Source organism: Oryctolagus cuniculus, chromosome 2 (genome assembly GCF_964237555.1).
Source record: "Oryctolagus cuniculus chromosome 2, mOryCun1.1, whole genome shotgun sequence".
Lineage (NCBI taxonomy): Eukaryota > Metazoa > Chordata > Mammalia > Lagomorpha > Leporidae > Oryctolagus > Oryctolagus cuniculus.
The window spans coordinates 4,708,214-4,725,370 of NC_091433.1; the positions used below are offsets into that span (position 1 = coordinate 4,708,214).

The window sequence follows — 17,157 nt, forward strand, 5'->3', positions numbered from 1 at the left end:
AGGGGCCATGTACCAGAGTGGTAGCACAGATGTGAGAGAAGAGATCAGATTCTGGAAGTATTTGAAGGTAGCGCCAACAAGGTTGTTGATAGGACAGGGAAAAAAGTGAAGAATGTCTCTAAGGTGTGGGCCTGAGTGAGGAGCCGTGGAATCGCCCGCCAGGTGTGGATGGTGGAGGAGGGGCACGTTGCAGTCGAGAGCTCAGTTTGGGACGTATTTGCCGTGCAAGTTCTGAACAGGGTGCCGAGCAGGCATGCAGACGTAGGTGTCTCAGGTTAAAGAAGTGCGTGCTGACAAGACAGCCGGGGGGCTTGTCAGTGGGACGCTGCTGTTCAGAGCCGTGAGACTAGCTGAGCTCCACGGGGGGCAGGTGTGAACAGTGAAGAGATGCCGAGACCTAGCCGTGAACCGTGCATGGTAAGCGCTGAGGCAGCTGAGAAATGCCAACATGAAGGCTGGAACAAGCAGCTGGGGCGGGCGGGGGAACAGGAGAGAGCGTGGGAGAAAGGAGACCAGAGGAGGAGCCATCGCGGAAAGTGCTGGTGGGGTGAGGCGCGAGCCAGTGCGGAGGCCACTGCCGGCCCGGGGAGCACTGACCATAGTGGAGCAGTGAGGAGAATAGCCTGCTTGGACTGGGTTCAAGAGAGCATCGTCAGGAAAATGGGGACCGGAGTGTACTTGTGTGTGAGAAGTGACTGGACAGTAACTGGTAGGAGACAGGGAACGGAACTGAAAGAATGTGTTTTGTTGTAAAGTTATGAGTGAGACCATGTTTATTTGTAGCTGGGAACAATCCAGTTAGCAGGAGCCATCGATGTTATTAGGATGTTATTAGACCATCGATGTTATTATTATCACTGCATATACACCTGTTAACACATGTGAAGTTGGTGGTCCAACTAGGGGAGGTTGTGGCCATAGCCGGAGATGGGCAGCTCTTCCATACCAGTAGAAGTAGGAGGGAGAGTCGATTCCATGGGCCAGAGAGGAGAGGCAGGCAGGCGAGAGCTTGTGGGAGTTCGCAGGAATCCAGAACGCTGAAGATGGGGTAGCGGAGTTGGTGGCTTGAGGAGAGGAGAGGCTGGGAGGGGTCAGCCAGGGCACGGGGGACATGTGGCACTTAGATCAGTAGTCACGGTAAAGCTGTCTGTCCATCTGATTCCCACTCGGTCCCCAGCGCTGCCCATTCCTGGTTCCCGATCCACCAGCACCTTCCTAGTCGTCACCTGTGGCCCCGAGGGTTCTGTCCTCCTCGTGTCTCACGCGGCCAGAGTTCTCCAGGGCCAGACCGGCCAGCAGCCTCTGAAGGATCAGGGCAGGCCGAGTCACATAAAGGAAACGACATCCAAGCCACCAAAGGGTTCTGCGTGCCGGACGTGTGGAAGCTACGAGCCTGCTACGAGCCTGTAGACGGCACCGTGTGTCTCTCCTTGGACTCCTCGGGCTGTGTTAAGTGTTTCATTGTGTTGGACTGTGGTCAGCCCTGGCTCAGGTTTGTGGCCACTGTACTGTGTGTCACAGCGACTTTTCCTTTTTCCTTAATAAATGCAGAGCTGAAAGAGCGATCCATTATTACTTAGAATCCCCGTTAGCTTCTCAAGATTTTATCTCGAAGTGGTTAGAAGACTGCTGTGGTTTCCTTCTCACAACAAAGCGCTGGTCCTGGACGGCTTGGCCGAGAACTTCACTTCTTGTCCTGAACTGCAGTGTGAAGCCGGCGTTGGTGGTGCTTCTTGCTCTCTGTTTGCAGTCCTTCTGCTCTCCCCTTTGTGTTCCTTCCTCTGTCCACGCCTCCTCTCACCCAGGCCCCAGACCGCAGGGGCTGTCGCCACAACCTCGCTTCTCTCCTGACGGTTTTACGTCTCAGGCGCTTGCTTCCACCCCCTGATCTCCTCAGCCCTGCCATTGCTCCTGTCCTGAACCCTGGTTCAGTTAGAGTGCTGTGCATTGGCCTTTTACAAGGATGAGCAAGGCGAGAGTGCCGTGTTTCACCGACCGTCACGTGCTCCTCGCCCTCTGCTCCGTCTGGCTTGGCACTGCCACGTTTGTCTTCATCAGGCTCAGCCTCTCTGTTGACTGCACCCTGAAACTCCTCAGGCGCACAGGACTGGTCCCTGTCCCCGCATCAGGCTTCTCTTCCTGTCGCTACTCAGCCTCTGCTCTTGCGTCTTCCCCGCCACACGTGCCTGCCAGCACTCTGTGCCTAGATGGCCGTCTGCCAGTCAGCTAACGGGTGTTCCGAACTCTCCCGGTCACGACGAGGAAGCCGCTGGAGTGGCTCCTAAAGAACAAGGACTGCAGAGCAGGCTGCCTTGGCTCAGCCCAGCTCTGCTGATTCCCAGCTTACTTAGCCTCCGTGTGCCTCCATTGCTTCATGTGTGAAGTGGGAATTATAACAGCATGTACCTTATAGGATTTTGAGAATTAAATGGGTAAATATTCACGGAATGCTAAGAACAGTGGTTAGTGTTAATTTGTGGAAAGTGTTGTGCCAATAATTGGCCTTTACTTTATGCTACCTAAAATATTTTGCAGGGGTGAGGAGTGTCCAGCTCACAGCCCATATGAAGCCTGAGAAATCATTTGGTCTAGCCTTGCCACGGCAACCACAGGCAGGACTCAAAATTCAGTAAATCTATAGCAGGCTAATGCGGTTTTTTTTTTTAAATATTTATTTATTTTATTTGAAAGGCAGAATGAGTGAGAGAGAGAGATCTTCCATCTGCTGATTCACTCCCCAAAATAAGCACAGTAGCTAGGGCTGGATCAGCCCAGAGCCAGGAGCCTGGAGCTCCATCCAGGTTTCCCACACGGGTTGCTGGGGCCCAGGTACTTGGGCCATCATCCGTTCCCTTCCCAGGCGCACTGGCAGGGAACTGAATCAGAAACAGAGCAGCCAGAACTCACAGTGGCACTCCGATAAGGCATGCGAGTGTCACGGGGAGTGGCTTACCCTGCTGTACCGCCACACTGACCCCTCAGTTTTGATTTTTGAACTTGCTCATTCTTGATGGACTAAACAATCCAGTCATAAAAATGAGAAAATTCCTTCCGATTTCTGATGTTGGAGAAACCATCACAAAGCCAGTAGTGGCTGTGTGGGGCAGTTGAGCCTGTATTTAGTTCTCGGTGTAGCTGGGCGGGCGGGCGCGGAGTGACTGAGTCTGCACCCCTTGTGCGGGCCTGCTCTCAGTGGGCATGTTTGATAGAGGCCAGGTAGCATCACTGTGCGTGGCTGTGCTGCCATGCCCACCCGGAGCTCGCAGGGACGGGCGAGGCCGCAGAGCCATCCCGAGCCTCCCTGTGCCCTGTCCTTGAAAGCGGGCGTCCTTTCTAGCCCCGTAAGCCTAGGGTGGTGGAAGTTATGTCAGCGAGAGTGAGTCTTGTTTTTGAAGGCTCTTTGGTGAGGTTTGAAGACTGCTGGTCACACTGAGACATTGTCGTGGACAACAGCCTGTCACACAGATCTGCAGAGCCTCCACGTGTGTCCTGCCGTGTTTTCCCGGCAGCACTGGGGGGGCTTCTGTCATCCGTCTCTGCCGCCATATTTGGGAAGCCTTCAGGAGCCACCGGAGTCAGAACTCACGTTCCTGACAAGACTGGCACGCTGCGGCCCCGCCTTCTCAGCCTCTCCCCCTCCTCCTCCCTGCCCTCCCCCACCTGCCGGCTGCTTCCGTTGGGCCTATTCAGGAAGCGTTTTCCAGTCCTGCCTTGGTGTGTTGGTTCCACCACCTCCCAGCCTGGCCGGCTCCCCTCCTCTCTTGAGTCCTGGCGTGCGTGTCACTTTCTCAGAGAATCCTCCTTCCCTTCGCACCCCCCGGACTGCACTGTGTTACCCTTTGCCTCTGCGCTCACGTTCTCTTTCTTTTTCTAGCCACGTTCTGTCTGACTGTGGCAGGATGACAGACACAGAGCGAGACCAGATAGACCAGGACGCGCAGATCTTCATGAGGACCTGCTCGGAAGCAATTCAGCAGCTCAGGACAGACGGTAAATTGCTTTGCAGGATGCAAACAGACGGCCATGACTACGTCAAGTAGCTAGCAAGCTTCACGGGGCACAACCACTTAGGATTCCCTCTGTGTGCCCTTATTTTCGGGTTTCGAATTTAAAATCCTTTTCTGATCAGTGTTTCAGCGTAAGCTGTCCACAGTAATGAAAGGTCTTTACTGACGTCAAACAGATGGCAGAAGGGAGACAGGAAGTACCTTTCCCGGCAGAACCAGAAATCCGCCCAGAGTCAGAGCGTGTGTGTGTGTGTGTGTGTGTGTGAATCCTCCCAGAGCCAGAGTCAGTGTGTGTGTGTGTGTGTGTGTGTGTGTGAATCCTCCCGGAGCCAGAGTCAGAGTGTGTGTGTGTGTGTGTGTGTGTGAATCCTCCCAGAGCCAGAGTCAGTGTGTGTGAATCCACCCGGAGCCAGAGTGTGTGTGTGTGTGTGTGTGTGTGTGTGTGTGAATCCTCCCAGAGCCAGAGCCAATGTGTGTAAATCCACCCAGAGCCAGCGTCAGTGTGTGTAAATCCTCCCAGAGCCAGTGTGTGTGTGTGTGTGTGTGAATCCTCCCAGAGCCAGAGTCAGTGTGTGTGTGTGTGTGTGAATCCTCCCAGAGCCAGAGTCAGTGTGTGTGTGTGTGTGTGAATCCTCCCAGAGCCTGTGTGTGTGTGAATCCTCCCAGAGCCAGTCAGTGTGTGTGTGTGTGTGTGTGTGTAAATCCACCCAGAGCCAGAGTGTGTGTGTGTGTGTGTGTGAATCCTCCCAGAGCCAGAGTCAGTGTGTGTGTGTGTGTGTGAATCCTCCCAGAGCCAGAGTCAGTGTGTGTGTGTGTGTGTGTGTGTGTGTGAATCCTCCCAGAGCCAGAGCCAATGTGTGTAAATCCACCCGGAGCCAGAGTCAGTGCGTGTGTGTAAATCCACCCAGAGCCAGCGTCAGTGTGTGTAAATCCTCCCAGAGCCAGTGTGTGTGTGTGTGTGTGTGTGTGTGTGTGTGAATCCTCCCAGAGCCAGAGTCAGTGTGTGTGTGTGTGTGTGTGAATCCTCCCAGAGCCAGAGTCAGTGTGTGTGTGTGTGTGTGTGTGTGAATCCTCCCAGAGCCAGTCAGTGTGTGTGTGTGTGTGTGAATCCTCCCAGAGCCAGAGTCAGTGCGTGTAAATCCACCCAGAGCCAGCGTCAGTGTGTGTAAATCCTCCCAGAGCCAGTGTGTGTGTGTGTGTGTGTGTGTGTGTGAATCCTCCCAGAGCCAGAGTCAGTGTGTATGAATCCACCCGGAGCCAGAGTGTGTGTGTGTGTGTGTGTGTGTGTGTGTGTGAATCCTCCCAGAGCCAGAGCCAATGTGTGTAAATCCACCCGGAGCCAGAGCCAGTGCGTGTGTATAAATCCACCCAGAGCCAGCGTCAGTGTGTGTGTGTGTGTGTGTGAATCCTCCCAGAGCCAGAGTCAGAACATGTGTGTGTGTGTGTGTGTGTGTGTGTAAATCCACCCAGAGTCAGTGTGTGTGTGTGTGTGTGTGTGCGCGCTGTGTTCTCTGGAGCAGAGTGGATGGCACATGGGTGAGGATGGAGCCCATCAAGTATTTGACTGGAGTTTTTCTACAGATTTCATCTTCTACCCAGGTAAAGCTGATAATCTCACTCTTAAGACTGTGGTCTCGCTTGACACGGACTCGTTTCCTAGCAGTGTCTTACAGAGGGCCTTCAAGAAGGAGGCTGGTGGGGAGGCTGGTGGGGCACAGCACTGAACGCTGTCTCTCTGTTGCAGCGCACAGGGAGGTCCACTCGCAGCAGGTGAAGGAGCACAGGACGGCCGTTCTGGATTTCATCGAGGACTACTTGAAAAGTACTGCACTCCTCAGAGAGGGCGGGGTGCCGCTCGCCGGCCGGAGGCTGAGCTCTCGCTGCGGGGCAGGAGCCCTGTGCCCGAGCAGCCGTTTTCACTGCTCTCTGTTTTGGGTCTTTTTCTTCTGCAACAGGAGTGTGTAAACTTTACTCAGAACAGAGAGCCATCCGAGTTAAACGAGTGGTGGACAAGAAGAGATTGTAAGTATCGCCTCATGGCTGCTGCTTCCTTAACGCTGCCACTGATAGTGACGACCGGCTAGAGCTCACAGAGCCTTACCCAGGGGTGGGGGGCGTCCCGCCTGCAGGCCACCTGCCACGTGACCTGGTCTGGCCCTCACGAGGCAGTCGCAGGCAGGACTCAAAATTCAGTCCGTCTCTAGCAGGCTGCTGTTGAAGTTGATCATTTTGTATGCCCTGGGAGGGATATTATAAACATCCAAACGCCCTTGGCAGAAGAGGGTCCGCAGCCCTGCCACGCTGTGTGCTGCTGCACCCTGGAACTCCTGCACAGGGTGCCGTCACGAGCGCTGGCCGAGCCCTTCTGGGTGTGGCGCTGGCAGCCCTGAGCATCCTCACTTCGGTGACGGGGACCTGGAGGTCACTCCTCCACGGCCCCACAGCCTAGAGGCCGCTCGGCTCGGGTTGGAGCCCAGGCTGTTGGTCCAAAGTGTGCTCTTGCCTGTTTAGTTTCTTAGTAACACTAGGAGACTGTTACACTTGTAGTCATTTTACCGCAGGCTCTGTGAGTGCCTGCGCCCCTCCTCATCCTCTCTGAAGGAGAAGAGCCGGGGCCCTGCCCTAAGTCACCCCGGTCACTGGCAGCGCATGCCTCCGTGACAGAGCCCTCGCACGTGGCACCGGCTCCGAGTGTGCACCTCCCGTTTTGCACAGGCACCGTTCTGAGCCCCTTTGCAGGTGGGGACACGGCAGCTTCAGCAGGTTGACTCATCCAAGCCCACGCTGCCAGGTTGCGTATTTCGCTGTCCGTGCACCTGTCTCTCGTCTCTTTGGGCTCCACAGAGGCGGTCAGAGTGCAGGCACTCCCACTGCAGCTGCACAGCCTGCCTAGGAGTTGGAGTAACTCCGTGACCCAGTAGTGCTGTGCACAGGCTCCAGATCTTGACCTTTCCTAACTAGCTTCGGAAACAGTCTTTCAGAACTTAACATTATATAACATAAACATTCTTTCAGAACTTAACATTATGTAACGTAAACATTCTTTCAGAACTTAACATTATGTAACTGTTTGGGGACAGATTTTCTCAGTCCTTACCGTGTCAGGGGTCCCCAGCACCACTCTGTGGTTCAGGGATTCAAACGTGGCCGTGACCAGTCACACCGAAAGGCGACAGAGCAAAGCAGCACTGGGACAAAGTTCAGAGGAGACCCGACACAAGCGTCTAAGAGCCTCCTCCCGGTGGAGGCCCACAGCATGTGACTCATGGCACGTGGGGTCCTGTTGACCCCGGGTAAGATGCTGCCCGCCCTGCGGTCTCCCAGGGCCCGGGTGTCTGTCCTTCCACCCCGCCAAGATGCCGCCCGCCCTGCAGTCTCCCAGGGCCCGGGTTGTGGGGAGCAACTCGGACTAGACTAAGTTACTGGAATTAAGACTTATTCTATGCATCTGCTCTCCCACAATATGGCGCTGGGAGAGGAGAAAACAGCTTCTACACAGCTGCCTCCAGTTCAGCCAATAAACTGTAGGACTTGCTCCTGATTGGAGGAGAGCAGCATACTCGGCGTGTGGGCAGCCGAGTTGGGATTGGCAGAGGAGGACTATAAAGGAGGAGAGAGACGGCATGCACCAGGAACATCTAAGGGGAACATCTAAGGGGAACACCTGTGCAGCCCCCGAGAGAGCCGGCCGGCGGTGTGCCGCTCCCCCGCGGAAGTGGGGAAAGTGGCCAGGGGGAACCGCCCTTCCACGGAGGTGGAAGGGACAGTAGCCAACCCGGGAAGAACCAGCAGCAAACCCGGGGAGGGCCGAGCAGACAGAAGAACAGCGCAGGGTCCTGTGTCGTTCCTCCACGAAGAGGGGGAGCGACATAATGGTGCCGTGACTCGGATATGAAGCCTAGGCAGGGTCTTGTGTCGTTCCTCCACGAAGACGGGGAGCGACACGGGTGTCTGTCCTTCCACCCCGGCTAAGATGTACCCCGCCCTGCAGTCTCCCAGGGCCCGGTGTCTGTCCTTCCACCCAGGGTAAGATGCCGCCCGCCCTGCGGTCTCCCAGGGCCCGGGTGTCTGTCCTTCCACCCCGGCTAAGATGTACCCCGCCCTGCAGTCTCCCAGTGCCCGGGTGTCTGTCCTTCCACCCCGGCTAAGATGTACCCCGCCCTGCAGTCTCCCAGGGCCCGGGTGTCTGTCCTTCCACCCCGCCAAGATGCCGCCCGCCCTGCAGTCTCCCAGGGCCCGGGTGTCCATCCTTCCACCCCGGCTAAGACGCCGCCCGCCCTGCGGTCTCCCAGGGCCCGGGTGCGGTGCTGTTTTCTCAGCAGGCTCCCTGCGTGTTGTTTGGCGTCAGGCGTGAAAGGCTCCCAGTCAGCGCGCTGGCTTCCTCCCTGTGCACCCCACCCCATCCTAGAGCGTAGCGCCTCCTCCAGCCAAGCCAGGCTGGGTTCTGGGTTCTTTGTTTCTGTATCACTTCCTTTTGGTTGCTGATGGCTATGGTTAAAACCATTTTGTAGAATTGGTTTGAGAAATTCAGGGCTCACGTTGTTACTGTTACATTTGTTTTTGGTTGTGGTAAGGGAACACCTGTTGGTTAGTTGAAGAGCAGCCTGCACGTTTTCTGTAAACCTCTCAGCAGAACGAGAAAACAAGGTGCCCCGTGCCAGGATGTGCGTTCTCAGAGTGCAGCCAGCGTACCGAAGCCCCTTTTCCAAACCGGGAGAAGTGTCTCGCTGTGAAGTGGGGAGCCTCAGCTGACCTTCCTGCAGGTCCCGCTGTGACCGCGTCCTCACAGCAGTCGTGCCTGCACCGTCTTGCACAGCGCTGCCTTCTCCATCCTCCAGGAAGTCAGGAGGGATGGCGATGGTTCCTGTGTGTCTCTGCTCTTTCTTCTCCCGTGTCTTCCCTCTCAGGCCCCAGTGCTCTGACGAGACCTGTCACAAAGTAGGTGCTCAGGGAATGGCGCATGGCCTCTGGCTCCTGGCTCATCAGGTCTAGAGGGAGCACTTTTAAGTTGAAAAGGTTATGGGCCAGCGTGGGACACAGCATTGCCCAAGTGGCCCTGCCGTCCATGCGGGGTGTGGAGTCTGCCTCCTCCCGAGCACCTTGAAGCAGTAATATTCTGGTCATGATTTGAGTTGAAATAGCCATCAGGTGCCCTTCTGGGTAGACACTCTTAGTTAAAAGCCAACTGAATTAATCAGAAAACATTTTTTTCTTTGCAGAAAGTGTATATATTTGGCATTCTCTTGGGAAAAGGTTTAAATCTGGAGGTCAGGATACTCTTTTCTACTGGATCAGAGGAATTTTTTTCTGACAGCGTGGCAATCCACTGGACAGAAGCCCTGGGACAATCCAGACTTAGAGCATCAGACCTTCCCTCCAAACGGGCGCATTGTCTGCCGTGGCTAACCTTGCCTTAGAACTTGCTGGGTTAACCCGTCATTCAGACACATCACTTTCACTGGTACAGTGATGTTCTTGGAAGGGAAAACCTTTTTTCTTTGTAATTTTTTTTTGATTGATTGATTGATTGATTTGAAAGGCAGAGAAGCAGGGGCTGGTGCTATGGCATCGTAGGCAGCATCCCATTGGGTGCTGGTTCATGTCCCGGCTGCTCCTCTTCTGATCCAGCTCTCTGCTGTGGCCTGGGAGAGCAGTAGAAGATGGCCCAAGTGCTTGGGCCCCTGCACTCACGTAGTAGATCCAGAAGAAGCTCCTGGCTCCTGGCTTTGGATCGGCCCAGCTCCAGCCAGTGAGGCTATCTGGGGAGTGAACCAATGGATGGAAGACTTTTCTCTCTGTTTCTCCTCTCTCTCTCTGTAATTCTACCTCTCAAGTAAATAAATAGAATCTTTTTTTAGAGAAACAGTCTGCTGATTTACTCCCCAGGTGGCTGCAGCAGCCAAGGCTGGGCCAGGCTGAAGCTCGGGGCCAGGACCTCCATCTGGGTCTCCCACTTGAGTAGCAGGGACCCACTTCCTTGGACCATTGTCTGCTCTCTCCCTAAGAGTTAGCAGGAAGCTGGACCGGAAGCACAGCAGCCTGGACTCACACCCGCACTCTGATTGGCATGCTGGCAGCAGCCGCTTCCTCCACTCTACCACAGCGTCCCAGAACAGGAAACTTTATTTCTCTGTCTTGGGATATTTGAGAAAGGTGACATCTGTTAGTCTGGAAGATAATGGTCTGTTCTGATATTGGGTAGGTTATGAGGCAGCCAGATTGAAAGCCTGGATAACTCACAGCACCTTGTGAGTAAATCCGTGTAGCTTGAAGTTAGCATTAGCATAGTCTGTGAACTCCAAGAGATAATAGAAGTGAGCGCTCCCCAGGCGATTCTGAGCAGATCCTGGCAGCCCACGGAAGGTTTGCTGTGAATACAGTTGCCCTGGTCAGATAAGGCGGAGGCACACTGAGTGCTCGTGGTGCCCAGTCTTGACCTTCCCGGTGTCTTCCTCAGGGGAGTGGAGGACTGTCGCGTCCCTCCAGCCAGGGAGGCCTCACTCTTGGCAAGCACGTGTTAGAGAGCGCAGCCTTGACCACTGGCCAGGTACATGATCTTGAGTTTTTGCGTACTCCCTTACGGTTGGCACAGAAGATCAAAATTGTGCTGTGTTTCATTTCTCCCCCTTTAAAACGGATTGGTTGTCTTGTGACACTAGCACCATGTTTATTGGGTGTTTGAAGGGTGTATTCTAATTTTACTATCTGTGATTCAGTCTTCTCACCCCAATTAGATTGTAAGCTTGCTGAGGGCAGAATTATGTCTTTTACCTCTTGGTATCTACAGCTCTTAACCCAGTCTCCTACACATAGTAAGAGCTTAATAAAATTCACCAGTAATCAGGGCTGATGATAATAGTGTGCTGGTGAAGATGAGAAACCAAAGAGAAGCTGTGCTCCGTGCCAGTGGGTCCACACCAGTGATTTGTCTCCCTCTAACCAAGCGCAGGAGTTGTATTGCTTAGAATATGGTGAACAAACTGCAGACTGGGGCCAAACCCAGCCTTGGCCTGTCTGAGCTAAGCCTGTTTTTCAAATTTCTAAAGGTTTGTAAAAGAAAAATTTGAGACAGCCTGTGTCTCATGTGGTCTGTGAAACCTGAGACATTTACCATGTGGCCCTGTACAGGAAAAATGTGTTGTCCCCTGGCTTAGAAAAGACTGCCCTAGGGGAAGAGCCGCCTCCCGGCCGTCCTGCGTGTGACACTCACAGCTCATGCCGTGGGTGGTCACCGTGTCCCCTGCACACCCGAGCTGGTTGTTTCCTGCCTGGCAAGCCAGTGGCAGTGTCAGATTGCTGTATGCGGCGTCTTGTCCTTACCGCAGACAGCAGTAGGCGTCTGGTTTGTGGTCTGGCACACCGGGGAGCCTGGCTCGGGGGGTCAGCTAGAACGTGGGGAAGCGCAGTGTGTATCTGCTAGTGAGGGAGTGCGTGGTGCTGAAGATGGCCTGCTCAAGGTGGGGGACCCCTGCTCGGTGCCTGAGCACGAGCCTTAGGCTGCAGACACGCTGGGGATTGTGGCACTGCGACGTTGGGTTGAACGTGTCCTCCTCCTCTCCAGAGTCTGCTGGGGGTGTAAAAGGTATAGCGGTGTATTTAAATCTGGATGAATAAGCGCCTTTCTCTAGTATTTGTAGAGACCTTTATTTAAGGTTTGCAAGGACCTTCTCCCACGTGTTATTTCAAAATTGATAAACCTATCTCCCTCTTTTCTAGCTCTTTCTGTTCTTTTTAAATTTGAAATAGGATCATGAGGTTTTTCAGTTATGGGACCTGGAAACAGATGTTGGCCAGGTGGAAACTGCCTTGACTCTAGTTACAAAATGCTCAGCCCTCAGTTAGAGAAATCAATTTAAATAAATCATGGGGCATAAACGGATCTTTCTGATGACTTTTTTAAAAATGCTTTTTTCAAATTGCCTTCAACTAGTTAATTTACCATTTCCCTGAGGATTTCAGTAGAGATTCTGGGTATAATTAGAAAATGTTTTTATCACTTTCCCAAAAAAAAGCACTCAACTTTGTCTAAGTCTGCTGCACTGCAATCTTGTATTCATTTTAAATTGAAAACTGGTCCATTTGCATACTCTGGACACAAAGGATGACAGACGCTAAAGGAGCTCTTTATTAACAGTCAATTAAACCTTCCCCTGCAGGCCAGTTCAGTCCTGCATCCCTGAAGTGGGGCAGGGTGAGGTGGGTGCTGCCGTGGTGGGGAGCCCAGCAGAGGAGCCCCAGCAAGGAGGGCCCCTTGCACACCAGGGAGGCTGTGGTAGACATGAGGGTGATTATGTGTGGGAGGCTGAGAAGTGATAAATGCAGAAAAGTATTGCAGTCAGATTCCTCAGTGTGGAGAAACGCAAGAGACAAGCCAGGATGAGTGGTGGTCTGAGGGTGCAGTGAACACTAGCGTGAACTCAGCCTTCACGTTCCATAGATCAGTGTGGGAGTAAACATGGCTGTACATGTGTACGGGTGTGTATGAAGCTGTATGCATGCATTTTCTAGCTTTGCCAACAGAGAGGTCTGAAATTAGTGACTCCCCAATAGCGATAAGCGTACTTGCCTTCTTGGCTTCTAAATACCAGTTTCACTTCAAGGACCCAGGGTTCTTGGAGAAATGGGAAAATACGAAATAAGCCTGGAACATTTTGTTGTATCAGATAGCAAAGATGGCCTCGGAGGTGATGGAGACACGTCCAGTGGACACAGCAGCTGACTTGAAGGGCTTCTGCTGGCCGGTTGGAGGTGAGGTGAGCACTGGAATAAATGATAGCAGTAGATCATAACTCACAGGATGCCACAGGTTCCTCCTCCCAGATGGGATAGAGAAATCAATAAACTACAAGTCAAGAACAGTCACATGGTGTCAGAGCGACTCCCCAGTACTTATTGATTACAAAGGGAGTAAGAGTCACCCAGCAGCCCTCGCCTCCATCGAGTGGCCAAAGTGAACTCAGACACCCGTAGAACGCCATGAGAAGAATATGGCGTCACTTCTGCGATTTCGGCCACAAGTGCACTCCAGCCAGGAGGGAGCATGGAAGCAAGTGAAAGGTGCTTGCAGAATAAGCGGTGTGGTACTGTGCCTCAGGTCGTGAAGCCAGGAGACACTGAGGAACTGTGCCCAGTGCAGGAGACGGCGAGACAGCGCTGGCCCGCTTGGGATTCCAGCCTGGGTCCTTTTGTTGTCCTGGATGCTACTGAGAAAGCGGTCAGAATAGAACAGAACAGGGTCTGGAGGAATGTTGGAGAGTCTCTGGGTTTTCAGGTGGTATTCTGGTTCCATCAGAGAATGCTCTTGTGTTTAGAAATAATATTTAGAGCAAAGGGACCTCAGGTTGGCAGCTTGCTTTCTGATAGGTCAGTGAAAGAAAGTGCTTTCTAACTGTGCTCAGCCTTCTCTGTGTGTGATCACTTCAAAATGAACCCCGCAGAATACCAGTTCATACCAGCATGGCTGAATGAAAGTGCGATGTTGAGGAGGCTGTGGAACAGCTGGAACTCATACGTGTTAGAAACAGCACAGGACTTCTCCGAAGGCGGCCGCTTCCCCGTGACCCGGCAGGTCTACCGCTAGACAGCTTGGGCCTGGCAAGTCCTTTCTGCCCTGTGCCCAGTGAAACCCTCCTGCTTCAAGATCTTGCTTAAGTAATGTCTAGCCTGTGAAGCCCCGATCATTTCTACACTTTTTTTTTTTAAGATTTATTTTTATTTATTTGAAAGGCAGAGTTACAAAGAGGCAGAGGCAGAGAAACAGAGAGGTCTTCCATCCGCTGGTTCACTCCCTAGATGGCCACAAAGGCTGGAGCTGCACCAATCTGAAGCCAGGAGCCAGGAGATTCCTCCAGGCCTCCCACGTGGGTGCAGGGGCCCAAGGACTTGGGCCATCTTCCGCGGCTTTTCCAGGCCATAGCAGAGAGCTGGATTGTAAGTGGAGCAATGGGGACTCGAACCGGCACCCATATGGTATGCTGGCACTGCAGACAGCGGTTTTGCCTGCTACCCCACAGTGCCAGCCCTCTACACTTTTAATTAATAGTAGCAAAAGGCCAGTGCTGTGATGTAGTAAGTTAAGCATCCACCTGCTGTGGGTGGATCCCACATGGGTGCCAGTTTGAGTCCTGGCTGCTCCACTTCCGATCCAGCTCTCTGCTGTGGCCTGGGAAAGTGGTAAAGGATGGCCCAACTGCTTGGGCCCCTGCACCCACGTGGGAGACCCAGAGGAAGCTCCTGGCTCCTGGCTTTGGATCAGCCCAGCTGCAGCCATTTGGGGAGTGAACCAGCAGATGGAAGACCTCTCTCTCTGTTTCTCCCTCTCTCTCTAACTCTGCATCTCAAGTAAATAAATACATCTTAAAAAAAAAAAAAAGTAGTAAGAATTTGAAAAGCACTTGGCATTTTACACAGGACTTTGTCTCCTGTGCGACTTGGTCTTTACAACAACTTTGAGTGATAGATATTGGGAGGATATTGGAGCCGGAAGAGTGAAAGGGAGGGAGCCAGAGTGAACCCTGTGATTCGGGTTTGGAATGAAAATTACCAGAAGTCACTTGGAAACTAGGGCCTCAAACAGAAGGCAAACCAGGGAAGCACCTGCTGGATACCAGGCCCCACGCTGCGATGAGCTCACACACACTATGAGAGCCCTGTGAGAAAGCTGGCATTTTCTCCATTTCGCAGGTCAAAAAAAAGAGATTGTTAGAAAAAGTCCTTCCAGGGCACACTGCCATAAGTGGCAGTCTAGAATCCAGCCTGGCGCTGTCTCCAAGCCCCATTTCTAAACGTGTGCTTCAGCTGATGGTTTGAGGACCCAGCCTCCGGGCTGCCTTGGGATTTGTGGGATTGTCGGGGTAGCTGAGACACTCTGCGCGTCGTGGCAGGGAGATGCCTGCCCGAGTCAGCCAGCCTGTGCCTGTCAGCCCAGGCCCCGCCGCTGCGAGGCTGTAAAGACTCCCCCAGCCAGATCAGAGCCCGGGTTGCCAGCGACTGGAAGGCTCCACTGAGTGCCGGGTACAGGTTCTGTCGGCCCCTTCTCTGAATTCTGGGAATTTTCAGTGGGTTGCTTCAGCACTTTCTCCTGGTCTTCTGTTGGTCTGCACTGTGTCAAGGAAAACGTGCATGCGGCAGGATGTCACAGGAGACTCATCCGGCTGCTCTGCCTTTTCTCATTACACAGTGACGTGGAGCAGCGGCAGTATGAGCGTAGTACTGAATACTGTTTTCTTGAGTTCTTCCTATGTGTTTTAGACTGTGCTGAGTAAGTACTTACATTTAAACCAGTACCTCTACAAGAAAGATACTCTGAGGGCCCTATTTTACAGAGGGAAAGGAGGCTAAGAAATGTTAAATTACTTCCCATCATTAACTGGAAAAAAAAATCTGCAAATCCTGGCAAATTGGATGTCTTACCTGTTCCAGAGTGGTTTGAAAATCAGCAGGTGTGAAACTAGCAGACCCCATGCAGGACTGGCGAGAGTGGTTTAGTGGGAGGACTTGGTGCGCAGCCACACGACAGTGGATCCCTGTCCTGTGCGTCAGCAGTAAGGGGTCTGTGGGTGAGCTGGATGAAGGCGGCTGTGACTAACCGAAGTGCACCTGGGTTTTCTCAAGAAACGTTAACATTTCAGGGGTTAGATAAGGAACATTCCAGGGCCTGGTCTGGCAAGACAAGGTTATCGTAATGGCTCTGTTGATCCCACACGGTTTGGGGTTTTCTAAAGGGTGAGGTGTTGGCGACATCCAGAATGGCGGTGCTCTGTCAAGCTGGACCCTCAGGCGTGTTGCCAGCGTAAACTACCTGGAATCCCGCAGGCCCAGGAGTCACTGTCAGGAAGGATATTCCCCGGGCAGAGGCGGTCGTCTGCTAGGCACGGCTGGGTCACTGGAGGTTGTTGGTCGTTTTGTCCTTTTATTTATGCTGTGTGAGGTTTTTTTTTTTTCCTTTTGTTTGTAATGGACTCGATTTTCAGAGAGCAGTTTTAGGTTCCTGAAGAAGTGAGCAGAGAATACAGAGGATCCCTGTGTAACCGCTACCCCCTCCCACACAGCATCCCGCCACTTACTGGGCAAAGCACTGTTCTCAGTGCTAATGTAGTTAACTGTATCAGTCTGTCCTTCTTTACTTCCAGATTTGAATCACATGGTGTTTTCCACTCCTGGATTACAGAATTCACTCATGCTCTTTTTCTGATGTGTTTGGGGTTCATGGGGTTCGTGTGTGTGTGTGTTGTGACCATTCCTTCTTGCTTCCCAATGAATTTCATAATTAACTTGACAAACTTCAGGGTGGGAGGTACCTGAATATATTTTATTGGGATCACATTTTCATTTCTAAATTATCCTAGAACGTAAGAGCTCTATATTTATTTTTTTCTATGCAAGAACATGATGTATATTTTCCTTTATTACAGTAGATTTTTTTCAGGAGCATTTCTTTGCTTTTTCACATGTATGCTTTGGACTTTGCTTAAGTTTACACTGAAGTTTTTGGTTTTGATAGTTTTTATTCTTCTGTTTTGGCTGTTGCAGATGGCATCTTTTCTTTCATTAGCTCTCTAACTGTAAAATGAGAACTTCTTAAAAAGATTTATTAATTTCTTTGAAAGGCAAGTAGGGAGATCTTCCATTTGCTGTTTCATTCCCCAGATAGCTGCAATTTGGGGCCAGAGCTGGGCCAAGACCAAGCCAGGAACCAGGAACTCCATCTGGCTCTCCCACGGGACGTAGGGGCCCAGGTGCATCAACAGGGAGCTGGATCAGAAGTGGAGCATCGGGGACACTAACAGGCTCCTACAGGGGATCCTGGCACTGGAGGTGGTGGCTTAACCCTCTGTGCCACAGCACTGCCACCACCACCCCTCCCGAGGCACTTTTGGATGACCATTGAAGTCTTTTGTTGTCATTTTAAACGGTGCCGTGATGGATATCCTTATTGGTTTTATCTTTGTGTGTTTTTGCGATGCTAAAGATGGCTTCACCAAAACCTAGCCCATCCCACACGCACTTCTTTAAACTGCGGTGCTGTGTCTGTTTCATGAGGGGTGGGTCTGTGCTGCCTTCCCCATTAGACCTGAGCACACCGTAGCAGCTGCCTTGGGCAGTGAATATCGCAGAAATGACACCGTGCCTTCTGAGACTGCCATGGAAG

The 17,157-nt window shown here is 52.5% G+C and overlaps 1 protein-coding gene across 2 annotated transcripts in view; it reads left to right on the plus strand.

The window, feature by feature from the left end:
* STX18 (syntaxin 18) overlaps window positions 1-17,157 on the plus strand; it is a 116,646-nt gene that overhangs the window by 80,042 nt on the left and 19,447 nt on the right. For both annotated transcript variants that reach the window (XM_070069565.1, XM_070069566.1), the window contains exons 3-5: window positions 3,875-3,990; window positions 5,752-5,829; window positions 5,963-6,029. In XM_070069565.1, the coding sequence (XP_069925666.1) occupies window positions 3,875-3,990; window positions 5,752-5,829; window positions 5,963-6,029 (261 nt within the window). The remainder of the gene's footprint in view (window positions 1-3,874; window positions 3,991-5,751; window positions 5,830-5,962; window positions 6,030-17,157) is intronic.